The sequence below is a fragment of the Babylonia areolata genome, chromosome 12, assembly GCF_041734735.1.
Source record: "Babylonia areolata isolate BAREFJ2019XMU chromosome 12, ASM4173473v1, whole genome shotgun sequence".
Lineage (NCBI taxonomy): Eukaryota > Metazoa > Mollusca > Gastropoda > Neogastropoda > Buccinidae > Babylonia > Babylonia areolata.
Window position 1 is genome coordinate 21,532,260 of NC_134887.1, and position 27,928 is coordinate 21,560,187.

The following is a 27,928-nucleotide window of genomic DNA, read 5'->3' on the forward strand; positions in this document are numbered from 1 at the left end:
TTGGCGAATGTTACTTAGGCGGAAGAGCAAACGTAAAGCGAATGCATGCTAGGTTCTGAAGGCGGCAATGGCGAATAATAAAAATCCATCACAAATTAGCATGTCAGCAAAGTTTGAAGTGTAAGAATTTCTCAAGCCCATCAACTTTAATGCAGCATCTCATTCTAAATGGACGGCTGTGGGAAAACGGAACTGGGGGGTAGGGGGGAGGGGAAAGGGGGGTCGTGGGGGGGAGGAGAACATACACATGTACACGAGCGGTCTACTGTCCATTTGCCCTTTTCCACCACTTCAACGCAAAATCACATGCAGTTGCTAATGAAAAATAACGTACCAGTACTCTCAGAGGAAAAAACTGAAAGGTTGACCTGTCTTCAAACCCATCTCCACCCACAACCCGATCTGTTACCAAGAGCAGAATACTGACCGGAAGTGGATAGAAACTGAGACTTTGCTTCCAAATACTCAAGCGACTAGGTTTGTCAAATGAAACAAAATGTACACTGGAGAGGGAGAGAAAAGAAATCCTAACAAAAATATGCTTACCTTGATATATTATGAATATTGTCAAGCCAGTCACCTGCAGTGGAAGGTTCAGCACACTCAGAAAGCAGACTAATTCTTTTTTTCTATTCACTCATTTGCACGTTTCGTTTCTGACGAACTTCTCTATTCCTCGCCCGTACCTTTCTTCCCCTCACTTTGCTCTGTTTTGGGAGTTTGCTGTTCGTCTGGCTCTTTTCGGTTCTACTGTGCCGTTCGCGTGTCTTCTGAAGCTCTCCTGCATTGTTCAAACTGTTCCTCTATCTCCGCTGTCTCGGTCGCTTTCGCAGCAGCTTCTTCGCCACCGACATGACATTCTGGAAGGCTTGCGAGCGGAGAAGATGCAGTCCCCTCACCTTCAGCAGACTCAGCAGACTTGGCCAGTCTTGGTAGTGGTGCTGACTTAGTTCGTGGTGGAACTGCAGGTGGATGTAGGGGGGATCGACGTGCTGGAGCGGATGCAGGTCGTGGCGGTAATGGAGGGCGTGTTGGGGAATCAGGTGTTGAAGTCTCAGGGAATTCAGCGTTGTCTGGCGTCAGTGTTCTCGTGTGTGTTCCTGGGGTCAGAGTGGAGGAGGAGGAGGAAGTGGAAGAGTCGGAATTTTCACGACCCGTCTCTGATAACAAGGCCGGCAAGGGGTATTCTCCATCATATTCTTCATCGTCTGGTTGTGGTGTGTCGGGGTTTTCAGTACCCACCTCTAAGAACAAGGCCTGGAAGGGGTATACTTCATCGTATATTTCATCGTCTGGTGTGGGTGTGTTGGACATGTTGAAATTTCTGGCAGATTCGGACAAAGCGGAATGTCTGAACAGGAGGACAGTTGGGGCGCTGCTTACCACTGGTTCGACTGAGGGAGACGGAGGGAATTACATTGTCCTTGCCTTTCTCAATGCGCGTGAGCTGCTATCACATACAGGGCTGAACGTCTGCGGTTTCACACACATGCAAGGTTGTACTTGACGAACGCACGCGTGCAAATGTGTTTGGGGTGTGGGTGTGGGGGTGAGAAGGAATATCGCCGGTGTGCAGGTGTGTGTGTGTGTGTGTGTGTGTGTGTGATTAAATGCTGTATCTTTGATCCTTTAACTCTCTCCATACGAACGGCGAAAGAGACGACGTTAAGAGCGTTTCACCCCAATTACCATCATCAAAATATTGCAAGCGGAAGGCTCTTATACTGAAGACGTGAATGTTGACAAAGAATACCACAATTCTGACGACGGAAGCAAAAGGTTGGGTCATTCAGACACCCACTGGACATCCGAGGGGTCTGTGTAGAGGAGAAGAGAGGACTGGCCGTACTGAGTGAGTTAAAGAAAGAAGCAAACGAATAACAAACGACACTTAATGACAAACCTTTGAGATGATCGTGCAGATTGTCCAGATTTTAAACAGTTCATCCGAAAGAAAGCGGTCAAGTAATTTTTAAAGTACATTTCGTACATTCAAAATACGCCGACATAAAAGTAAGAACAGTGAAAGAAAGAAAAAAGAAAGAAACAAATAAATAAAGACGACAAACGAGATAGACAACAACACTTCGGCAGGAACATTACGTTGTTTCCTGTCACTGCCAGTGCCATGTGTGTGTGCACGTGAGCCACTCTCTCTCTCTCTCTCTCTCTCTCTCTCTCTCTCTCTCCATCCTGTGTGTACACACACACTTTCTCTCTCTCTCTCTCTCTCTCTCTCTCTCTCTCTCTCTCTCTCCTCTCTCCCTCTCTCTCTCTCTCTCTCCATCCTGTGTGTACACACACACTTTCTCTCTCTCTCTCTCTCTCTCTCTCTCACACACACACACACACACACACACACACACACACACACACACACACACACACACACACACACACACACACACGTCTAATAACACTTCTTGTGAATACACGTTAAACTGAAGACCTCACACAAATACACTCTCTCTCTCTCTCTCTCTCTCTCTCTCTCTCTCTCTCTCTCACTCACTCACTCACTCTCGCTTGCTCTCTCTGTGATGCGCGGGCGCGGTGTGTGTGTGTGTGTGTGTGTGTGTGTGTGTGTGTGTGTGTGTGTGTGACGATATGTTTTCTCCGGTTTAAAAATGTTACAAACGTTTTAAGATGTATTGTAGAAAACGTTATGCCATGCTTTCATGAAGCTTTTTATTTTTATTTTTTATCTTTTTAATGGACAAGTTGAGAAGGGGAAAAAAGCATTAAAAACCGTGAGGAACAGATTGTGCTATCTGAAGACTTTTTCATTTAATAATGATGATGATGATGATGATGATGATAATAATAATAATAATAATAATAATAATTATTATTATTATTATTATTATTATTATCATTATTATTATTATTATACTAATAATGAATATTTGGACGCCCTATCTCCGGAGAGCCCAGAGCATTTACAAATACAATTACACTTCTAAATGACTTATTGATATTCGAAAAGCCTTTGTTCGACAAAAACAGTGACGAAATGGAATTCATTACGTCATTTTTAGGGTTTGGGTTTCACTTGACGCTTTGACAAGACAGGCTACTAATTCTTGTCAAAGTGTTAACTTGTTGTTGTTTGCATAGCTCCATCTGTGTTGACGTTGTTTCTTGTGTGTTTTAAGGATTGCAAGCATCACCAGCGTTTCAGATTTTGAGGAAGACCAGGAAACTTTTCAACATGGGTCCAAAACGACTATGTAAGTCTGGTCAAGAAATTAGTAGTATCTGTATCTATCTGTAGATTAATGTCGCAGAATCCAGATGACTGTGTTAGTAGCGACTTGTGTGTGTGTGGATGGGTTGAGGGGGGTGGGGGGGGGGGGGGTGGAGGCGTGGGGGCCGGGGGGAGGGGAACTCAGCTGGCCTACTGGTGGTTGGTGGCCAGCCTTTTAGTTAACAGTGTCTTGAAGCTGGCAGCCGATTCAGCGTGAACGACACTATTGTCCATGGTGTTCCATTCAAAAGCAGTACGGTAGAAGGAAGAGTTTTTGTGCTGATCCGTTTTACATGGTGTGATAGTGAAGCACCTGTCGTTGTTTCTGATGTATGTGTCTCTGGTGGACTGGATCAGTCTGCCTGATTTTTGTGGAGTCAGAAAATTTTGAGCAGGTATTGCCGGCACCAGCCCCTCAACCACCTTGTAGAAGAAACACAGGCGGAGCTGCTTTCTGCGGTCTTGTAGGGTCGGAAGATCTAGCTTCTTCAGTAGCCTCTGTAGTAGTAATAGTGTAGGGACTGGCAGGTCATCTGCCTAGACCTCTAGGCCTTTTTTAATGTTCCCACCGTATCTTCATCTTCACTTCTTTGTTTTATTATTATTTTCTTTTTATTTGCTTCTTTTGTTTGTTGTTGTTGGGCGGGATATGCAAGTACGCTTCTGCATCATAACCCCCCAAAAGTCTTTTAAGATGGTATTGGTGGTGTCAAGGAGATTTTTGGACGTGTTAGTATTTTGTGCAAGTATAACTTCGGTTGGTAGTGCATTCCATTTTTGTGCAATTCGGTTTGCCATTGAATTTTTTCTAATGTTGGTGTTGCCGTGTTCTAAACAAATTTTCTTTACTGAGTTCCTTGTACTGTCATAATCCGACATTCTAAAGATATGTCTTGCATTCACATCATTTATGTTTTGACCCATCATACGGTATAAGGACAGGCCCGGCGCTTCCTTTTTTGAGGAAGTATCTGGGTTTGTTCCAATGTACCTTTCATTTACCCGTGTGCTATATAATCGGTAGCGTAAGCATCACTGACTTGAAGTTGTGTACCTTGTGTAATGGAGAGAGTTACCACTCTTTATTGTTTGTTAATGCTTTATATGGTTTGAGAAATATATCTTTATCTGGGAAATTGAAGATTCTCTTAATTACACCAATCATTTATTTGGCTTTATTTATAATATTATCTATATCATTATGCGTATCAAATGATAGTTTATTGTCACACATTATTCCTAGGTCTTTCTCACCATGGCATTTCTCAATCGTCTGTATCGTGTAGACTTTAAACTTCACTTCTCAAAGAACGAAAGCAAAATGAGATAGACCGATGATAGAATGATCAGAATAAACATACGAGCAATTTGTGAATAATTACGGAGTATGTGATTAACCAGTGACTTTTTCTCTTTGCTGTCGCATCGCATTGTGTTGTGTTATTCGTTTATCACAACAGATTTCTCGGTGTGAAATTCTGACTGCTCTTCCCAGGGAGAGCACGCGTCGCAATAGGTCGTGCACCCATTTTTCTGGTTCGGTTTTTTTTTGTCTGCAAGTGTTTTCACTTTTTGTTTTCCTATCATCCTGGAGTTTTGTACAGAATTTTATCAAAGGTAACCCTTTTGTTGCCGTGTTTTGTTTTGTTTTTTTGTTGTTGTTGTTGTTTTGTTGGGGGTGTGGGGGGTCTTTTTTGTTGTTGTTTTTTACTTTTTTTTCTCTCTCCTTTTTTAAGGTAGATAGAGTGTGGCAATTAGATTTGTAGACTTTTGGACTGAAGTAGACTTCTTTTTTTCTTCGTTTTTGTTTGTTTGTTTTTTCTTTAAGAGCTGAAAAGAAAGATTGGGGAATGTGTCAGGCCGGGATCGGAGATAAGTTTTCCTACTTCGTTTTTGTCTGTGGGCTGCAGTGCACGCGTTCGCTTTTTCATACATTCCAAGAGATAAACTGTGTGTGTGTGTGTGTGTGTGTGTGTGTGTGTGTGTGTGTGTATGCGTGTGTGTGTGTGCACGCGTGTGTGTGTGTGTGTGTGCGTGCGTGTGCATGTGTGTGTGTATGCGTGTGTGTGTGTGTGCACGTGTGTGTGCGTGTGTGTGTGTGTGTGGGAGGGGGGCGGAGAGTAGAGGAGTCGAGGAGAATTGATGATGACGCGTGAGTGCGTGCTGGAAAACGTTCATGCACATTTATGTGAAATAAAGTTATGTGATTTATGTGAAATAAAATGAGTTGTGAGTTTGACACTCGCCTCTTGCTTTTTGTTTTCATAATTGTTTTAACCCTTTTCTTATTTTTATATCCTCGTCCTTCTCCTCCTCCTCCTCCTCCATCTTCTTCTTCTCCTTCTCTCTCTCTCTCTCTCTCTCTCTCTCTCTCTCTCTCTCTCTCTTTCTCTCTCTCTCTTCCACACGCATTCTTTGTTCAATCAATGTATCCCCGATTACCTCTTCTATCCCTCCAACCCTCCCTCCCTCCTCTTTCTTTGACCCCCCTCGCTCCTCTCTCTCCGCTTTTTTCCCCGGCAATTTATTTAAACGCTTTTCAGTGCGTATGCCCAAAAATTACCGGAATCAAGATTACATACGGCTGAGGAAGAGGTGTCTGGCGTCCAGAGAGCTTTTCCAGGATCCTGAATTTCCTGCCAACCACAGGTCCCTGTTCTTCTCCAAAGACGACACCAGCATCGTGTGGAAGAGGCCGAAAGTAAGACAAGGAGAGAGATGGAGGGCTGAGTGGGGGTCGGGGGTGGGGGCAGACGGACGGAGACATGGAAGAAGAGCAGGGGAGGATGGGGTGGATCTTTGAGCGTAGGTAGAGAAAAACAGTGAAGGGAGACAAAGAGAGGAGAGAGAGAGATGATGATGATGACGCTGATGATGATGACCTTTGCACAACATCTGTAGTTTGTGTCTGTGAGTGTGTTATGCGTTTGAACGAAAGATTCAGAGAAATTGCTCAGCCATGGAACGTTTAAGGGAGGTAAGACCAGTCCGAAACAGTGAAGGAATACGCACTTCTTGATTGTCACATGCATTCCAGACTGCCAGTCACACAAAACAGTGATTTATATTACGGACTGTTACATAAGGGTTACTTAACACAACAATTGTGTGTCCAAATTTCACGAGACCGTATTTGCTCGTTATTTTTTAACAATTAAAAAAAGAAACAAAAAACAAAACAAAAAAACTACAAAAACGCCCAAAACACAGAGGAACACGTGCTTACAAATCGCCCAGTAGGGAGTGAGTTGAGAAGGAAAAAAGTATGCATGTCAACTAAACCTGACAATAAACGGTATTTCATCCATCTCCGCTGGACACCAGTTAGTAAATGCATATTTCAGCATGAATTTTATGCATAACTCTGCAATGGACAGATCCTCGATTGTGTGTTCTTCAACATGCGTAATACACGGAACCTCAGCTTAACGTCTCCTCCACAATACTGAAGTGTCGTGTATGATGTAACTTGATGGAGCACGTCGGTTTAACCAATGCCATAACGGTGGAACATAGCACTGGGGAACCCTCTGCACAATGCCTTGTGCTCGGTTGAGTGAATACACTTCAATATTTTGATGAAACATACGGCCAGCTTTTTATTTATATCTATCTAACTATCTATTTATCTATAATTGAGTAATGGGATGAACGACGAAAATATCAAGTAACGCCCCAGGAATGAAATACGTCCTACACTATTCTACACAAAATACACGCCGAAAATCAAATCGTCGACAGAAAATACCTAACAACTTGCTAAAAACGTGTGCTCAGTGACTAGCTCAACACAACGAAACAGGCAAGGACTACTGTCATAGAACTACAGCACGATAGTCGGACGTGTCAGTAGTCCGACGAGTCAATAGTCAGACGTTCATTTGTCCGACGAGTCAGTAGTCAGACGTTCATTTGTCTGACGTGTCGATAGTCAGACGTTCATTTGTCCGACGAGTCAATAGTCAGACGTTCATTTGTCTGACGTGTCGATAGTCAGACGTTCATTTGTCCGACGAGTCAATAGTCAGACGTTCATTTGTCTGACGTGTCGATAGTCAGACGTTTATTTGTCTGACGAGTCAATAGTCAGACGTACCAATGGTCCGACGTAGCAATATTCCGATTGTTCTTTACGTTGTTGAAGAAGAGAACATTTTGTTAAACCACACGTTTGTTTCTCCCTTGGAAGTTTATTTCCACGGAATGCCATTTCTTGGTTTTTCATAACAATGTTCAAGTCACTGATACACGGGAACGCGAGTGTTTTTTGTTGTTTGTTGTTGTTGTTGTTGTGTTGTTGTTTTATTATTATTATTATCATTATTATTATTATTATCATTATCATTATTATTATCCAAAGTGCATTCAGAACTTCTTCATGAGAAATATGATGGTTCGTTACTCCATTATCTATTTCTAGCAAATCAAGATTATCATCTACCGTCTAATGTTTGTCCTGTAGAGCTTAAAAGCGCTTAATCACACTGTCTAACTGACAGTTGAACTGACTGTTAGAAGCCGTTTGGGGGCTAGTTTTATCTACAAGCTAGTTGCTGGGTGCTGGCAGGAGCTGTGTAAATCGCCCAAGCTGATCGTGGAAGGCATCACCTGTGACGACCTGGTGCCCGGGGAGCTGGGCAACTCCTGGTTCGTCACGGCCTGTGCCAGCTTGGTGCAGGACAAGATCATCTGGCAGAAGGTAGCCTGCTGACCGCCAGGGTCCACTTGGCCAGCTCCTGCTCTGCTCTGCTAGGAACAGGACTAAGGCTGGGTCTGGGGGATTCGTGGGGACACCTCCTGGTGGAGGAGGTGGCGGTGTCTGTGTGCGTGCGTGCGTGCGTGTGTGTGTGCACGAGGGACGTAGAGACAGAGAGAGAGAAACTCCAACTCAGACTCCAGTGATTTTATTGTTATGGCTACATAGCGCCATATGAACAAGGGACGATAACAGCATTTTATAATGCCACAAGAATTTGAGCAGTTCATACGAGAGTTCTGTGTCTGAGAAAAGCTCAGTATGAAGCAGGAGTAGAGCCCTCATCTCTCATGTGGGGGTGCCGTGGCAGGATTGGTCATGCATCGGACTTCTGATCCCCTTTTCCCACTAGCGATCAGGGTTCTTAACGGAACCCTGTTTCTGTCTGGTGTCATTGAACTGGCGCGGAAATTCTTTTTTTTCATCTTCTGCCCCTCCTCCCTACCTCCTCCCCCCTCTGCGCGCGCGTGTGTGTGTGTGCATGAAAAGGCGTAGTCCTGGGAAGGCACGCAGACTGGGATGGTCCATAAATACATGACAGAATAAAAGTTCAATTGGTCCGTTGATTGATGGACCGGCTTGGACTTTGACTGACTGCTCGTGAGACCCGTTAGCTTTAATGGTTGACTGATTTGTTGACTGACTGACCGGATGACTACCTGATTGATTAACTGGTGATAGAGTGATCCCGTGCATATGTCACTGATTGATTAACTGGTGATAGAGTGATCCCGTGCATATGTCACTGATTGATTAACTGGTGATAGAGTGATCCCGTGCATATGTCACTGATTGATTAACTGGTGATAGAGTGATCCCGTGCATATGTCACTGATTGATTAACTGGTGATAGAGTGATCCCGTGCATATGTCACTGATTGATTAACTGGTGATAGAGTGATCCCGTGCATATGTCCCTGATTGATTAACTGGTGATATATTGATCCCGTGCATATGTCTCTGATTGGTTAATTTGTGATAGATTGATCCCATGCATATGTCCCAGGCTGACTGCCTGATCGGACGATTACTTGGTTCATTAACTGGTCATCAATTGGTCCCGTGGGTATGCACCCGGGGCAGGTGGGAGGGGTTGCTGTGACAGGTGCCTGACCTGACGATTACTTGATTGATTGACTGGTTGTTAATTAATCCCTTGGGTGTGTCACTGGGGCGGGGTGGCGGTGTGACCGGTCACTGACCTGACGATTACTTGATTGATTGACTGGTTATCAATCGATCCTGTGGGTATGTCCCCGGGCGGTGTGACAGGTATTCCCGAACCACAAAGAGCAGGAGTGGGACCCCAAGAACAGCTACGTGGGCATGTTCCGCTTCAACTTCTGGCGCTTCGGGGAGTGGATCGAGGTGGTGGTGGATGACCGCCTGCCCACCCGCAACAACCGCCTCATCTTCTGCCACTCCAAGTCCCGCAACGAGTTCTGGTCCGCGCTGCTCGAGAAGGCATACGCCAAGTCAGTCAGTCAGTCAGCAATACCGCCCCCCCCCCCCCCCCCGCTCCCCATCCTCCACCTTCCCCCCTAACCCCCTCCCCGGCTCCCACCCCATCTCTGACTCCACTTTTCACCATTAACTACCATCGCCGCAACACACCTCACTCCCCATCTGAACCATCTTCTCTGCACTGCGCTAATTGCCTCACCACACCGCCCCCCGGGGAAGGGGTGAAGAGGGGAGGGGGGGATAGGGTACGTGTTATCACCTGGATGTTTCAGTGTTGGAAGGGTTGAGTTTTCACATGGCTGGTGATATAGAAAATGGCTGGAATTATAGATAATTTTCGCGCGCGCGCGCACGCACACACACAAACACACACACACACAGAAAGATAATACACACATGCACACATACACACTAATGCACACACACACACACACACACACACACACACACACACACACACACACACACACACACACACACACACACTATCACACAATGCACTCCTTCAAGGAGAGGAAGAGAGAGTGTGATAAAAAGCAGAGGAAATGGATAGATAAATGGAATGAGGAAACAAACTTACAAATAGCATTTCGTGCATCAGCTTTCCGGATACGTTCTCATCTCCAGAGTCACTGACTGACGCCTTCATCACACGCGATGGGCTTCCATGCCGATGATGATGATGATGATGATGATGGTAATATACAGCGTCTATCCTCGGTCGGAGACCAAGCTCTAAGTGCTTTACAAACACGGGGTCATTTGCACAACAGGCTGCCTATCTAGGTGAACTGACAGACGGCTGCCACTGGGTGTTCATCATTCGTTCCCTGTGTCATTTGATCGGATTTCAGACACGTACACATACACTCGCAGACAAGCATGTAACATTTTACGCATATGACCGTTTTATTTACCCCGCCATGTAGGCAGCTATACTTCATTTTCGGGGGTGTGCATGCTGGGCATGTTCTTGTTTCCATAACCCACCGTACGCTGACATGGATTACAGGATCTTTAACGTGCGTATTTGATCTTCCGCGTGCGTATGTACATATGTTGACCTGGGAAATCGGAAAAACCTGCACCCTTTAGCCATCTGGCGCCGTTACCGAGATTTGAACCCGGGACCGTCAGATTGAAAGTCCAAAGCTTTAACCACTCGGCTGTTATGCCCGTCATAATACGATGTTCAGGCACAAGCAGGTATGCACACATGTTGACCTGGGAGATCGCAGAAATCCCCACCCTTTACCCACCAGGCGCCGTTACCAAGATTCGAACCCATGACCCTCAGATTGAAAGTCCAATGCTTTAACCACTTGGCTAATGAGCCCTTCGTGGTACGAGATCGCAAAACAAATCACCCTTATACTTCCCTTGCAGGTTGTTCGGGGACTACGAATCCCTGGCCCAGGGATTCGCTGTGGACGCCCTGGTGGACTTCACGGGAGGGGTGGCGGAGCGTCTGGATCTGAGCCAGTACGACCTGGCGCATGAGATCACCTCCCGCAAGATCTTCCAGAAAATCTACGCTGCCACTGACAACAAGGCGCTGATTGTCGCTGAGATCTCCGTGAGACATTCATTTTATTGATTTATTAAGTTGTCTTGCTATAACGTATGTTCTTGAGGCTCAATGCGCTTTTCAATAGCACTAAAAGCATTCACAAACTTACACATATCATTTGAAACATAAGTAAGAGAGGACAATTAAAAGAGGTCATGCCATAAAATGAAAAAAATAATCCATCAAATAAAAAATGTTAAAAACAAGAAATAAAGTTAACAATAAAAGCAACAAAATTGTAGACCATTTAAAAGCACAACATGGCTTGACGGAGCTCGCTCTTTTTACTTCTTTTTCGTCTTCTTCTTTTCTTTTATTTGTTTCCTATTGCCTGCTTTTTACACTGCTCACTTGTAGTTTCTTTTCTTTTCTTGTGTGCGAGTGTGTGAAAATGTGCGTGTGTGTGTGTGTGTGTGGGGGGTTACGTTTGTGTGAAACTGTGCGTGTGTGTGTGTGTGTGTGTGTGTGTTATGTTTGTGTGAAAATGTGCGTGTGTGTGTGTGTGTGTGTGTGTGTGTGTGTGTGTGTGTGCGCGCGTGTGTGTGTGTTTAAAAGATTGCGCTATTGTTATGAAACTGACGTCCGATTTGGTTATTTAAAAAAAGAAAACAGAAAAAAAGAATTTGGTGTGATCACCAAAGGTTTGGCTATATGTGGTTCAAGACAAAACCACAACGCCACCATCACTGCTGGGGATAGGAGAAGAAGCCAGGATCCTTTCAGCAGTTTACCTATCTAGGGTCCATCATCAGTAATAAGAGATCCAAACCAGAAATCCTCACACGGTAGCAAAGGCATCAGCACTGTCCAGACTGAAACTTTATGGAAGGACATCACTATCTCCATGAAACCCAACATCACACTTCTGCATTCACTGATAGTATATATATATATATATATATATATATATATATATATATATATAAAATCTCCGTGTCCATGTCCGTCTCTCTCTCTCTCTCTCTCTCTCTCTCTCTCTCTCTCTCTCTCTATATATATATATATATATATATATATATATATATATATATATATATGAGTGTGTGTGTGTGTGTGTGTGTGTGTGTAGAGAGAGAGAGAGAGAGAGAGAGAGAGAGAGAGAGAGAGAGAGAGAGAGAGAGACATACACAGACACGGTCACGGGGATTGTTTTATTGTCATTGACAATATTATCCTTTGGCAAGGGGGACAATGTATGAATAAAAGACTAACGGCGGTGTACAGAAAAACTGACACATTGCTAAGAGCAGAAAAGAAAGTCAACGACTAACAACAATAAAATCAACGAAATCATAGAATAAAACATATTGCTTAGATTAAAATTAAAATAAAAAACCTCAACCATCCAACTTTCTACAGAATCATTCATAATTATAAACTGTGGAAAAGACATCAGGTCAACAGTGTTTTTTCAATAACTATAAGGCTCCCGAAGTTGTTTTTTTTTCCGACAATCCCAAGCTGGGGCGATAAATCTCGTTAGTGATCTTATCTTTACTTCATTATCTATCATAAGCATAGTGGTAATGTTCATGTTCTCTAAGTTTTCACCTTGGAAAAATTAAGCATTTCTTTCGAATTTCTTCATAATACTTACACATAAAAAGGAAATTAATTTCATCTTCAACTGAAGCACCACACACAGGACAAGGGGACCGTGCGGACCTTCAGCAGAGAACCATGTTTTGTTTGCATTTAGGCTTAAAGTTCTAAGTCTGAATCGAGGCAGCTTGTTCTGTGCCATTTATTACTTATCACTTTAATGTATTTTTCAGTGTGAAAAAGGTTCTTAAAAGAGAGGAACCAATTGTATTTTTCTGACTCTTCAATGTGGGAATGCCAATCCTGTTTGTACGAATTAATTAATCTGTCTTTAAATTCTGCTAGAAATATTCGATCATTGCCAACACCCTGACACATCCAGACAATCCCAAAGCCTTGTGTGGTTAAAACAGAATCTGATTAAAAATTTTTAGCTTGCCTGCTTATTCTTGGCAGTGGGAGCTGTATTAATCTAAGCCAGTATCTAATAATTTGATCTTTGTTTTTATATGGAGTGGGTATCGACCATTTTCACCATACTTATTATGACCGAAAGACCGAAAGACACTTTTTCCATTTCTTGATTATCGTACGGTCCCCTGATATGAGAGAGAGAGAGAGAGAGAGAGAGAGAGAGAGAGAGAGAGAGAGAAGACAACAAATACAGAACTGACAACATTACAGACTTGACATGAATGTCTCCTGTTCAGCTGTCTTTTAACACTCAGTACGGCCAGTCCTCTCTTCTCCTCTACACATACCCCTCGGATGTCCAGTGGGTGTCTCAATGACCCAACCTGTAGCTTCCGTCGTCAGAATTGTGGTATTCTTTGTCAACATTCACCTCTTCAGTGTAAGAGCCTTCCGCTTGCAATATTTTGATGATGGTAACTGGGGTGAAACGCTGTTAACCTCGTCTCTTTCGCCGTTCGAATGGAGAGAGTTAAACACGAACCGACGAGAGTGGTCTATATTTCGCTGACCCTAAACTGGGATCAGATGAGTACTGCACGTCCGGGAGTTTGTGAACCAATATTGATATTAGTACCTCGCGTTTGCTTGTGTGCTTTAAATGAGCGTCTCTTCAGTTACATGGATTGACTGTCTCATTTCACTGCAAAGTTTACTGCTACCAATTGTTTTGCCTTTACGACCCTGACTGGCAAATACGCGGAAGACACCGATGATGACTACAACGACAATGACACTGATGACTTGACGGGCGCAATAGCCGAGTGGTCAAAGCGATGGATTTTCAGTCTGAAGGTCCCGGGTTCCAGTCTCGTTAACGGCGCCTGGTGGGTAAAGGGTGGAGATTTTTCCAATCGCCCAGGTCAGCATTGTATGCAGACCTGCCTTCGTGTGTATGTGCACGCAGAAGATCAAATAATACTCACTTTAAAGATCCTGTCATCCATGTCAGTGTTCGGTGGGTTATGGAGACACGAAAATTCCCAGCATGCATCAGCCACGACAGAATCATTGGCTATTCCATGGTGTTGGTGGCAGAATGGTTAAGACGCTCAGCTGCCAATACAGAGAGTCCGTGAGGGTGTGGGTTCGAATCCCGATCTCACCCTTTCCTCAAAGTTTGACTGAAAAATCAAACTGAGCGTCTAGTCTTTCCGATGAGACAATGTTAAACCGAGGTTCCGTATACAGCAACCACTTGGCGCATTGAAAAAGAACCCATGGCAACGAGAGTGTTGTCCTCTGGCAAAATTATGCACACACAAAAAAAAAAATCCATTCTGATAGGTACACAGATATAGTAAAGCATGCACTCAAGGCTTCACAAGCGTGTTGGGTTAAGATGCTGTCAGGCATCTGCCTTGCAGATGTGGTGTAGCGTATATGGATTTGTCCGAACGCATTGACGCCTTCTTAAGAAACTGAAACTGAAAGTGAAAGTGGCCCAGTAACGAAAGAAAGACTATCACACTACAATTGCGTCCACTCCGGGTTTGGTTTTTTGGGGTTATTTTTTTGTTTTTGTTTGTTTTCTGCCCACCGCTGACCGGCGTGGCGCCGTGGCCTGGACCCCCTGCAGTGTTCCCCCAGGGACCGGGGGACGGATGGGGAGCGCGGCCTGGTTCTGGGCCAGGGCTACACGCTGTCCGGTGCGGCGTCCGTTCCCCTCAGCAAGTCCCTGGAGTCCACCCTGGGCACGAACGAGATGCGCCTGGTGCGGCTCTTCAACCCCTGGGAGGCCAAGGAATGGACGGGGCCCTGGAGTGACGGGTGGGTGGCCACTGCTGTCGTCAGCTCTCCGTCTACTTCCACTGTCGCTTTTCTTTTCCTTTCTTCTTCTTTGTTGTTGTTCTGCGTGTATCGCTTCGCTGTACAGATGAACTATCTGTGTGTGTGTGTGTGTGTGTGTGTGTGTGTGTGTGTGTAACTAGAACTCTGATCTTGATCAGACCCTGTTTTATCTGATCCGATGTTGTTATCGATGTGTTCGTATCACACTTCAGTCGTGCCATGATTATGCAAACGATAGGGGAGGTTTTATTGTCCCTTGAACATATTTTTAACGATTTTTTTCTTCTCTTCGCTTCCTTTCTCGTGAACATTGACTCAATTATATTGACAATATAGGGATATATTAGCTTACTTTCACACACACACACACACACACACACACACACACACACATATATATATATATATATATATATATATATATATATAATATTGTATTTGTAGTTGTATTTGTATTTCTTTTTATCACAACAGATTTCTACACTACAGTGCCACCCCTTTCTCTTTTTCTTTTCTTTTTTCTTTTTTGTATTTTTTCCTGCGGGTTGTTTTGTTTTTCCTATCGAAGTGGGTTTTTCTACAGAATTTAGCCGTGTGCGCTAAGTGCATGCTGCATTCGGGACCTCGGTTTATCGTCTCATCCGAATGACTAGCGTCCACACCACCACTCAAGGTCTAGTGGAGGGGGAGAAAATATCGGCGGCTGAGCCGTGATTCGAACCAGCACGCTCAGATTCTCTTGCTTCCTAGGCGGACGTGTTACCTCTAGGCCATCACACCACACACACACACACACACACACACACACACACACCATATATGTGTGTGTGTGTGTGCGTGTCCGCCAAGGAAGCGAGAGAATCTGAGCGTGCTGGTTCGAATCACGGCTCAGCCGCCGATATTTTCTCCCCCTCCACTAGACCTTGAGTGGTGGTCTGGACGCAAGTCATTCGGATGAGACGATAAACCGAGGTCCCGTGTGCAGCTTGCACTTAGCGCACGTAAAAGAAAGTAGGTTATATATATATATATATATATATATATATATATATGAGTAAGCTCGAATGACCTTGTCAGGTTCACATATGAAAGAATATGTAGACTGATACATATAAGATGAATGATGTGGAAATTTCAACAGCAGCAACAACAACAAAAAGCTACACGTCGTTGTCAGTGAGTGTCTTTTCCAAATACTGCAATATACCATTCTCATGTGGTGAGTTCACCTCACGTTGGTGATGATCATATCCTGACCAGTAACAACGCTCACGATTGGCCACTGATACCTGATCAGTATGTCTCTGTTTTGCAGGTCTCGGGAGTGGAAGTATATGCCGGTGAGCGAGTGGGAGAAAAATGGCGTCAAATTCAGACAGGAAGGAGAATTCTGGTATAAGTTCCGGCATGCATCTCTATGTATGTGTGTGTGTGTGTGTGTGTGTGTGTGTGTGAGAGAGAGAGAGAGAGAGAGAGAGAGAGAGAGAGATTTTGTAGCACTGGGGCCGTACACCATACTGTTTGAGTTTGAAGAAAGGGTAATAAAAATCAGTACTTACATTTCTGTTTTATTTTGGGGAGAATACATTGCATTGTATTGACTATTGCATTTCATGAATGGTATAGTATTGTAATGCTGGTGTACCTTGTTCCTCATTCAATATTGCTTGTTTACCTGGTCCTTGATTTAATTCACAAATGCTCACTTCTGTGGTCCCTCATTCACAACACATGCTGGCATCCCTTGTTAGTACTTTGCTGATATGCTGGCCTCCTTCATTCACACATGCTGGCTTCCTTCCGTCATATGTGCTGGCTTCCCTGGTCCCTCTTTCACACATGCTGGCTTCCCTGGTCCCTCTTTCACCTATGCTGGCTTCCCTGGTCCCTCTTTCACACATGCTGGCTTCCCTGGTCCCTCTTTCACCTATGCTGGCTTCCCTGGTCCCTCTTTCACACATGCTGGCTTCTTTGACCCTTCATTCACCGGTGTCGTTTTCTTTGGTCCTTTATTGATCAGTGTTATTTTGTCCTTTATTGATCAGTGTCATTTTATCTTTTATTCACCAGTGCCATTTTGTCCTTTGTTCACCAGTGCCATTTTGTCCTTTATTCACCAGTGCCATTTGTCCTTTATTCACCAGTGCCATTTTGTCCTTTGTTCACCAGTGCCATTTTGTCCTTTATTCACCAGTGCCATTTGTCCTTTATTCACCAGTGTCGTTTGTCCTTTATTCACCAGTGTCGTTCATTCACCAGTGTCTTTCATCCACCAGTGTCGTTTTCTCCGGTCCTTTATTCACCAGTGTCGTTTTCTCCGGTCCCCTCATTTACACGTGCCGGTTTTGGCAGGATGGCATTTACGGACTTTGTCCACTACTTCACCAGCGTGGACATCTGTCACTTCGTCAACACTTCCTTCTTCACCATCAAGAAGACGTGGAACGAGTCTATCTGGCACAGCCAGTGGACCACGGCCGGCATGAACGGTGGGGGGGAGTACCAGACCTCCATCCATCTCATCAACTCTGGGGTACGTCTGTGTGCCTGTCTTTCTGTCTGTCTGCCTGCCTGTCTGTCTTGTTTGTCTTTATGTTTATATGTACGTATGCTTGTGTTTGTGTGTGTGTGTGTGTGTGTGTGTGTGTGTGTGTGTGTGTGTGTGTGTGTCTTTTTGTATGTCTGTCTGTGTCTGTATGTCTGTCTGTATGTATATATGTATGTATGTAAGTATGTACATCTCTGTTTGTCTGTGTGTTTGTCCGTTTGACCGTCTATTGACTTGTTTGAACGTGTGCATCCACACCACTTTTCCTTTATTTGACCACTGTTTTAGAACAGAACGCTGTCTAAAAAGATATACCACTCATTGCCTTCGTTCGAAATGGACTGCTTGGCCACAACATATTTGGGAAGTAGTGATAGTTTTTTGGACTCACTAGTGTAAACAGTGTAACTTTATGTTATGATCCGGTGTTCAGTTGTCTGTGTGTCTGTATGTATGTCTGTGTGTCTGTGGTAAACTTTAACATTGTCATTTTGTCTGGAAATACTTTGTCTGCCGATACAAAATTTGGATGAAACATAGTGAATCTTCTACCAATAACAGGTTGTAAATCTTCCGGATTAAGCTGTATTTCAGGATCATGAACGGTTCATTTCGTGAAGGATCCGGATCCAGAAAATCGCATTTGATGTTTGGGATTGAAGACAGCATGGCCTCGTTTTTCTTGTTCGCAGTTAAGAGAAAAGAAATACAAATTCTGGACAGAGCACATACAGTGACATTTACTACACGATCGAAATGTTTACTGCATTTGGATTTTTTTTAAAGTAGGTACCGATTGATAAGAATGAACATAAAAGAGAAGTGTAATGTCTGGATCACGAAGCAGATTTTATTACCAATCGATGTTGATGTTTATTTGCTTCTTTTGCTGAGTATCGTATTGGTGTGATTCTAAAGCTAAGACTTGATGGGAATGTGTGATATTCATGCTTTTTCACCGTGCTTGTTTGCAGAACAGCACAGAACCGGCTACCGAGATTCCAGGAGATTTCTACAAGAGGAAATTTATTTTCAAGTTTCTCTTCAATCCTCAAGTAAGCCATGATTCTTTCCACGATGAGAGGAGAAGAAGATTATAAATATATCTGTTCATGATAACTTTAACAATAGCAAATAAACTTTAGCAAATAAACTGCACCATTACGTGATAAAACAGTTCTTGCTAAACATTCCCCATAGAAACATTTGTACATGACATTTACTGATTAAATTGGAAATGCAGATATATGTAGACAATTCATACGCGCGCGCACACACACACACACACACACACACACACACACACACACACACCATTGTGTGAAAAACACAATTCTTATTCAACATTCCTCACAGAAACATATCTACATTACATTTATGTATTAAATAGATTTAAAAAAAAAGATAATGTTAGTAAATAAATAAATAAATAAATAAATAGACAACTAAATAAAGATGAATAAATGAATAGATAAATAAATACCAATAAAATGGGGGAATTCTTTTTCTAGATAAAGTAAAACACATGCATACATGAATAAAATTGTAGACAATTCAAACACACCCACATCCCTTCACACTTCTCCATCATCCACCCCACCCCACCCCCGTCCCCCATCCCTAAACACACACGTAACAGACAGCAACAACAACAACGATTAAAATGCACACAGGTAAACAATCGAGTAACAAATAAAACATTGCATCATTAAACAGTTCCTGTTTGGCATTTATCATACAAGCATTTATACATTATATTCATTGGAAACGTGGGGATGCACACACGCACACATACTTTAATCCGCGCGCTCATGCACGCAAACACACATGCACGAACGAACGAACGGTCACACACACACACACACACACACACACACACACACACACACACACACACACACACACAGCGCACCCACACACGTATGCACCCACGCACGCCACTTTTTCATACGAGGTTGAATGTTTTCTGCCTTTTTTTTTTTTTTTTAATCTGTCAACTCTCCAATGCCTGCCTCTCCAGCTTGTTCTCCTGCATTTGTTGTTGTTGTTGTTTCAGAAAAAAACTTTTCCTTTGAAGGACCTGAAAGGTCTGATACCCAGCTCCCTCTCTCTCCCTCTCTGTCTCTCTTTCTCTCAAGCCTGCTACCGCACTTATGCCACAGTACAGAATTTTTTTTACTGAAGAATACCAAGTTATATGTCGCCTTTGTTGGCTTTAAAAAAAGCTTTCGATTCGCTTCATCGTAATACATTATGGGCAGTTCTGAGGAAAAAATGGCGTAAAAAGTGAATTATATCATGCTCTTAGAGGTATTTATGATTTATGATAAAAGTTTATTTTGTTTTTGTTTTTTTATTGTCCCAGAGGTGTTAAACAAGGTTGTTTACTAAATCCCCAATTATTTTCCTTCTTCATTAATGAACTGGCCTTCGAATTGTCAAAGACAGGTAACATGGTGTCCAGTTAATTCCTTGTGCTATAGAAATTTTCTTGTTTTTATTTGTTGATGATGTGATTTTGTTGTCTGACACTGTTATAGGCTCAACAGTCTAAAACGTGAAGCAGATCGTTTTTATTTAACAGATAATCTCGATAAGACAAATGTTATGGTTTTCAGAAAAGGGTGGGTACTTGTCTGCAAGAGAAAGATGGTATAATTGAAATGATGAAGTAAAAGTAACAGAATCATACAAATATCTAGGAATGTATTTCACAACAAAACTGAGTATTACTACTGCTTTGTCAGAGGCCAGTGAAAAAGGGAAAAGGTGTGTGTGTGTGTGTGGGGGGGGGGGGGGGGGGGGGGGGGGGGGGGGGTTTGATAGAAATACCTGAGTCACTGAAAAAATTGGATGCTATAGACACAGATCTGTTTTGGAAATTGTTTGACACACAGATAAAACTAGTCTTGACAAATGCAGCTGAATAGATAATGATAAATATAAATGGTTCTATTCTTTTAAAAACATTTTCCAAGCAGAAAAATACCTTACTTTCATTACAAACAAATGGCATAGAGATAACTTAATTCGATTTCGATTAAGAGTAAGTAGATTAAGGAACTGTAGGCAATGGTTTCTACGTGAAACAGAATTAGATGCTATTTGCCCATAATGTGAAATGGAAACCGAAAATGAACTTCATTTTTTTGTTCCACTGTTCAGCATATAAGGATATCCGTCGTAACTGTGAAATTTTAGAATCAGCTTGTCAAATTCCTGACCAGACACATGCAGTAAATATTCTGTCATGTAGTAATGAAAATGTTATACAAGATGTGGCAAAATACACTGCGCAAGCAATGCAAATTATAAAAAAGAAACTTCATTTAGTGACTGTGATTCAATATCAGTGATTGAATCTTCAAGATGGTCCGTTGTTCTTTTCGTGTGTGTGTGAGTGTGTGTGTTTGTGTGTGTGTTGGGGGGAGGGGTGGTGAGAAAGAGGGAGGGAGGGAAGGTGTGAGTGCGTTGTATGAGCTTGCGGGTACATACATGTTTTGCGTGCGGGTACGTGCATGTTTTGCTCATGGGTATGTGTAAGTTGTGCTTCCGAGTACATGCATGTTTTGCTTGCAAGTAAATGCATGTTTATGTTTGGCGAGACGGAGAGGTTAAATGGTGGTGAGAGGTGCGTGTGTCAGTTTCCAGAATTGTGTTCACGTTCGTTTGTATTGCCCACGTGTCCTAAGGGCTTCATTGCTGAATGGACATTAAAATAAGTGTCATTGTCATTGCCGTTGTCATTGCTACCGCACTTTTTTTCATTATTAGTTTGCTCTCAGCTTGTCTGTATGCGGTTCGTGGAAAAAGAAATCACTCGTCCTCAGAGAGCCTTAGAGTGACAGTCAGTGACGTAAAGAGCAGTAGAGTGTCAGGCAGTGACGGTAATGAGCAGTAGAGTGACAGTCAATGACGTAATGAACAGTAGATTGTCAGGCACTGTCGATAATGAGCAGTAGATCAGTTTCAGTTTCACTTTCTCAAGGAGGCGTCACTGCGTTCGGACAAATCCATACACGCTACACCACATCTGTTGAGCAGATGCCTGACCAGCAGCATAACCCAACGCGCTTAGTCAGGCCTTGAGTGCATGCTTACATATTTGTGTACCTATGAAAGTGGATTTCATTTTACGTAATTTCGCCAGAGGACAACACTCTCGTTGCCATGGGTTCTTTTTCAGTGCGCCAAGTGCGTGCTGCACACGGGACCTCGGTTTATCGTCTCATCCGAAAGACTAGACGCTCAGTTTGATTTTCCAGTCAAACTTAGGAGAAAGGGCGAGAGCGGGATTCGAACCCACACCCTCACGGACTCTCTGTATTGGCAGCTGAGCGTCTTAACCATTCTGCCACCTTCCTCCCAGTAGAGTGATAGTCAATGACATAATGAGCATAGAGTGACAGTCAATGACGGTAATGAGCAGTAGAGTGTCAGTCAATGACGGTAATGAGCAGTAGTGTGTCAGTCAATGACGGTCATGAGCAGTAGTGTGTCAGTCAATGACGGTAATGAGCAGTAGAGTGACAGTCAATGACGGTCATGAGCAGTAGTGTGTCAGTCAATGACGGTCATGAGCAGTAGAGTGACAGTCAGTGACGGTAATGAGCAGTTGAGTGTCAGTCAATGACGGTAATGAGCAGTAGAGTGTCAGTCAATGACGGTCATGAGCAGTAGAGTGACAGTCAATGACGGTAATGAGCAGTAGAGTGACAGTCAGTGACGGTAATGAGCAGTAGAGTGACAGTCAATGACGGTAATGAGCAGTAGTGTGTCAGTCAATGACGGTAATGAGCAGTAGTGTGTCAGTCAATGACGGTCATGAGCAGTAGAGTGTCAGTCAATGACGTTAATGAGCAGTAGTGTGTCAGTCAATGACGGTAATGAGCAGTAGAGTGACAGTCAATGACGGTCATGAGCAGTAGTGTGTCAGTCAATGACGGTCATGAGCAGTAGAGTGACAGTCAGTGACGGTAATGAGCAGTTGAGTGTCAGTCAATGACGGTAATGAGCAGTAGAGTGTCAGTCAATGACGGTCATGAGCAGTAGAGTGACAGTCAATGACGGTAATGAGCAGTAGAGTGACAGTCAATGACGGTAATGAGCAGTAGTGTGTCAGTCAATGATGGTAATGAGCAGTAGAGTGACAGTCAATGACGGTAATGAGCAGTAGTGTGTCAGTCAATGACGGTCATGAGCAGTAGACTGACAGTCAGTGACGGTAATGAGCAGTTGAGTGTCAGTCAATGACGGTAATGAGCAGTAGAGTGTCAGTCAATGACTGTCATGAGCAGTAGAGTGTCAGTCAATGACGGTCATGAGCAGTAGAGTGACAGTCAGTGACGGTCATGAGCAGTTGAGTGTCAGTCAATGACGGCAATGAGCAGTAGAGTGTCAGTCAATGACGGTCATGAGCAGTAGAGTGTCAGTCAATGACGGTCATGAGCAGTAGAGTGACAGTCAGTGACGGTAATGAGCAGTAGAGTGTCAATGACGTAATGAGCAGTAGAGTGTCAGTCAATGACGGTAATGAGCAGTAGAGTGACAGTCAGTGACGGTAATGAGCAGTAGTGTCAGGCAATGACGGTAATGAGAAGTAGAGTGTCAGGCAGTGACGTAACGATGTTCCAGTACGCCTTTGACATCACCGGCCAGACTGACCACATCATGGTGACGTTGGAGCAGCATGACGTCAAAGGGAGGGAAGCTTTGCTGGGACGCATGAACACCGTTGGGTTTCACCTCCTGAAGGTCCCCTGTTGTCTCCCTTCTCTCTTCATCTTCCCATCTGTTATCTCTCTCTCTCTGTTCCTGTCACACACACACACACACACACACACACACACACACACACACACAACCCCCATGTTTTCTTTTCCAACACCAGTTCACAAAACACCTTTTCAAAGCATCGACCAAAGCTCGATCCTCTTCAGAACGCCTTTTTTTCTTTCTTATTTTATAATGAATTAACAGAGACACGCGTGCTTTCTTGCACGATCCCGATTCTATCTCCACCAAAGTGTAATGTATCCACACACACACACACACACTCACTCACTCACTCACTCACTCACTCACTCATCACTCACTCACTCACTCACTCACTCACTCACGCGCACACACACACACACATACACAGACACACATGTCCTGCCTGCAATTTCATTTGTTTTCCTATCGAAGTGGGTTTTTCTACAGAATTTTGCCAGGGACAACTCTTTTGTTGCCTTGGGTTCTTTTACGTGTGCTAAGTGCATGATGCACACGTGACCTCAATTTATCGTCTCATCCGAATGACTAGCGCCCACACCACCACACAAGGTACAGTGGAGGGGGGAAGAAAGTACTGGCGACTATGGGATTCGAACGACAGCGCTCAGATTCTCTCGCTTCCTAGTCTCGACGCGTTACCTCTAGGCCATCACTTAACTAGGTAGGCGCTATACTAATATCATTCAACATCATTCATTCATGAAAGGTGAAGGTAAACATAATTATGTGAAAGACTTGAACAACAACAACAACAAAACAAGTGTCACCACTAAATACACGTAGGTGGAGGCAAACCGCCGGTACCGGGTCCACATCCCCTGGGAGAAGATGTTCACGTCGGAGTTCAGCAACCACCGCTCAGTGTTCGGCACGGCCAGGCTGAGGAGGGGCCGCTACATCGTCCTGCCCTGCACCCAGATCCCAGGCAAGGTGGGCCAATTCGTCGTGCGTCTCTACACCACCAACAGCGCCAGTGGCAGGTGAGTCAGCCAATCTTTAGCTGCCATATATATATATATATATATATATATATATATATATATATATATATATATATATTGATCGATTGATTACAGTGGAGAGTGTCTCCCCCATCTCCACTCTCTCAACCAAGAGGGTTTTTAGGACATTCGGCGTTGGGATGGTTCCCAAAGGCATAGTTAGCCCCCAAGGCTGCAGCACTAAAGTAATCTCTCTCTCTCTCTCTCTCTCTCTCTCTATATATATATATATATATATATTGGTAAGGAGAGCTGCACAGTACAAGGTCTTCAAAGAAGAATCCCCCCTCAGTCAAGTGTTTCGGCCCTTAACTCCTCGCATTCCTTTTTTTCCCCTGGTCCTCAGCAGGTTGGAACCCGCGCCTTCAGGGTGGTCGTCACTCCAGAACTGAGTACCTTTTCTGGCAGACGTTTTAACCACTGAGCCATCGTACGCCTAGTTTGAGTAGGGACATTTAATCCTTTTGAAGTTTACTTTCATTCCTCCTGAACCAGATCCAGCTGCAACTCTTTTCTGCTGCTTCTGCCATTGCTTTGAGAGCCCATGTCCTCTCTCTGCCAGAAATCGACAGCTGTTTCATGAGGCTATAGGCAGATGCGCCCACAAACCCTCTTGCACCAATCTCTCTGGCTTGACTAGCATACTTCTCGGTCTTGTAGGTGTGGGCTTCCTCCATTCTGCTTTCGTATGGCACAGTGAGCTCAATCAGAATCGCTTGTTTCATTGCCTTGGAGTGGAGTAACATGTCAGGTCTCATGCCGCTCTTGCTGATGATTTCCGGGTGTTTCTTCATCTCTTGTAGGTCAACTGTGCATTCCCAATCTTTGGCACCATCAAGCAGCCCACGTTTCCATGCTTTGGAAACTTCCTGGCCAGACTTATTGCCTTCTGCCGAGTGGAAATCTACTGGAACTCCTGGTGGGGGTGGTGCTCCTTGGACAGTGCTCACCACGTGTGCAATTTCTTTTAGCACTTGGTTGTGCCTCCATGTGTACCGTCCTTGGCTCAACGCTGCTTTGCATGAGCTGAGCACATGTTCCATTGTTTGTTTGCCATGGCAGAGTGGGCACGCAGGGTCATTTGCCTTCCCCCATTTCACCAAGTTTGTTTTCGAGGGAAGGAGGTCGTACACAGATCTCAGGATGAAGCTGATCCTCAGAGGGGCCATGTTCCACATGTCGCTCCAGCTGAGGCTCCTTTGAAGTGCATTTTCCCATGTTGTCCACTGCCCCTGCTGGTCTTGCTGGACTGCCTTCTGGATCTTTTTATCATCCTCTTCCTTCTTGATCTCCGGTATGATCATATCTCTTTTTGCTTTCCCCCTTGCCTTGGACCACCATTCCAACTTTGTCGATCCCAGGCCCTGTCTTGTTGGTTTGGGTGTGTCCTGTTATTTCCTTCGTCTTAAGGCTTTCTTTCACTGCACTGACTGCCTCCCTGACTTTCCATTTTCTGCCAGTCTTCAGCTTGGGTTGGTTGGATCTCACAATACTGTCACCTGAGTCTTCGAGCATGCTGAGAAGTCTTGCCTTCCCTACCTTTTATTTTTCGACAAAGGACTTCAGAGGTAGCCTCAGCTTTGTTTGACGACAGTTCGAGTGCCACGTCAGTGAGACCAGGTGGGACACCAAGCCATTTGCGTGTGTACTTGTTTATCTTTGCCTCAATTGACTCGACTGTGCTACATAGGAGGCCTCCTTCAGTCATGGCTGACTATGGATAGAGTATATCCGACCTAATGTCTAATTGGGCTGTCTGCTTGGACCAAGCAGCGTCGCCTGTGACTGTAGAGACCGATGCGAGAGAGACAGTCTCTGTCGCAGCGGTCACATGTGTAAGCTGATGCTGGTCTGTTGGCTGCCGTCCCTCTTCTGCGAGCTCGCTTTTCTGCTGCAGCAGCTGACAGTTTGTCCTCACCAATCCGTAGCAGATTCTTGAGAGTGCTTCTCCAGCTGTTGCGGTAATCTTCAAGGACTCAGTGTTGATCTCAAGCGCCTTCATATCACGTTTGAAAACGTCTTTATATCTCAGCTGTGGGCGGCCGATGCTTCTCTGTCCCGTGGCGAGCTCTCCATAAAGGATGTCTTTTGGGATGCGACCTTCTTCCATGCCGCGAACGTGGCCCAGCCAGCGCAGCCGGTGCTGTCTGAGCATGGTCGGGAGGTCAGCGCGAGTCAGGACTTCGGAGTTTGTCACCTTGTCTTGCCAGGAGATGCCGAGTATGCGCCGTAGGCTTTTCAGGTGGAAAGTATTGAGCCTTTCCTCCTGACGAGCATGTGTGGTCCACGCCTCACTGCCATACAGCAAGGTGCTGAGGACGCAGGCATTGTATTCAGCCATCTTTGTCTTCGTGGTCAGCTTGGGATTTGTCCACACTCTTTGTGTGAGGCGGGCTAGTGTTGTGGCTGCCTTCCCGATCCTCTTGTTGATCTCGGTGTCAAGGGAGAGGTTGTCGGTGATGGTGGACCCAAGGTAAGTGAATTGATGGATGGCTTCAAGCTCGTAGTCATCAATGGTGGAGATGGCGTGTCTTGGCCTAGGACGTTTGTCTTCTTGAAACTGATGGTCAGACCGAAATCTTTGCAGGCCTGGGAGAAGCAGTCCATTAGTGACTGCAAGTCCCGCTGCGGCATCATCGGCAAAGAGCATGTCTCTGATGAGGGCTTCGTGGACTTTCGTCCTTGCTCTGAGGCAGGCGAGATTGAGAGCGTGCCATCTGATCTGGTCTGCAGGTAGATCCCTTCTTGCTCTGTGCTGAACACATGCCTCAGGAGAAGAGCAAAGAAAATTCCAAACAGGGTGGGGGCGAGGATGCAGCATTGTTTGACACTGCTGCGTGCATCGAAGGGCTTGGAGAGGTTATCATTAAACTGTACTGTCCCTTTCATGTTGAAGTGGAAGGACTCGATCAGGCTGTGCATTTTGGGAGGTGGGGGGAAGGGGGGGCGGGGGGCAGCCGATCTTTCGAAGAGCCCTGAAAAGGCTGTCTCTGCTGACTAGGTCAAAGGCCTTGGTGAGGTCAATGAATGCGACATAGCGACATACAGGGGCATCCTCTGCTCCCTGCACTTCTCCTGGATTTGGCGAAGGGAGAAAATCATGTCTACCATGGATCTCTCTGCTCGGAAACCGCACTGTGATTCCGGGTAAACGCGTTCGGCCAGTTTCTGCAGGTGGATTAGAAGGACCCGAGTGTAGACTTTGCCTACAATGCTGAGAAGTGAGATGCCTCTGTAGTTGTTGCAGTCGCTCCTTTCACCCTTGTTTTTGTAGAGGGTGATAATCTTGGTGTCCCTCATGTCCTGCGGTACAGCTCCCTCATTCCAGCACTGACAGATGACTGTGAGGAGAGGATGCAGAAGAGTAGTTTTGCAGTGGTCAAGGAGGTCTGGGGGAATTCCGTCGCTGCCAGGTGCCTTGCCTGATGTCAGGCTGTTAATGGCCTTGCTGAGTTCGTCCTCAGTTGGCTCTGCGTCAAGTTCTTCCATGACTGGCATGCACTTGATGGTATGTGTGTGTGTGTGTGTGTGTGCGTGTGTATGTATGTATGTATGTGTGTGTGTATGTGTGTGTGTGTGTATGTGTGTGTGTGTGTGTGTGTGTGTGTGTGTGTGTGTGTGTGCAGAGAGCTGGTGGACGAGGCCCCGTGCCGGCCTTTCCCCTGCATGGCGGCCTACAAGTGTGTGACGTCCATCACCGTCATCGGCTGCCAGGACCTGATGCCGCCCCCGGGACACAAGGGCAGTAAGTGAACAACAA

The 27,928-nt window shown here is 44.7% G+C and overlaps 1 protein-coding gene across 1 annotated transcript; it reads left to right on the forward strand.

The window, feature by feature from the left end:
- Window positions 1-5,795: 5,795 nt before the first annotated feature.
- LOC143287861 (calpain-5-like) lies at window positions 5,796-27,921 on the forward strand. Its single transcript, XM_076596098.1, has 11 exons — window positions 5,796-5,948; window positions 7,815-7,946; window positions 9,276-9,478; window positions 10,854-11,043; window positions 14,630-14,820; window positions 16,139-16,234; window positions 17,194-17,374; window positions 18,364-18,444; window positions 23,024-23,143; window positions 23,951-24,147; window positions 27,795-27,921. Exons 1-11 carry the CDS (start codon window positions 5,796-5,798, stop codon window positions 27,919-27,921), a joined length of 1,671 nt encoding a protein of 556 aa, XP_076452213.1.
- The last annotated feature ends 7 nt before the right edge of the window (window positions 27,922-27,928 follow it).

Coding starts and splice junctions, on each gene's coding strand:
- LOC143287861 (XM_076596098.1), top strand. CDS start 5,796: ATGCCCAAAAATTACCGGAATCAAGATTACATACGGCTGAGGAAGAGG. Junction 14,821..16,138: donor ACGGGGCCCTGGAGTGACGG/GTGGGTGGCCAC, acceptor ATACCTGATCAG/TATGTCTCTGTTTTGCAGGT. Junction 23,144..23,950: donor TTGGGTTTCACCTCCTGAAG/GTCCCCTGTTGT, acceptor AAATACACGTAG/GTGGAGGCAAACCGCCGGTA.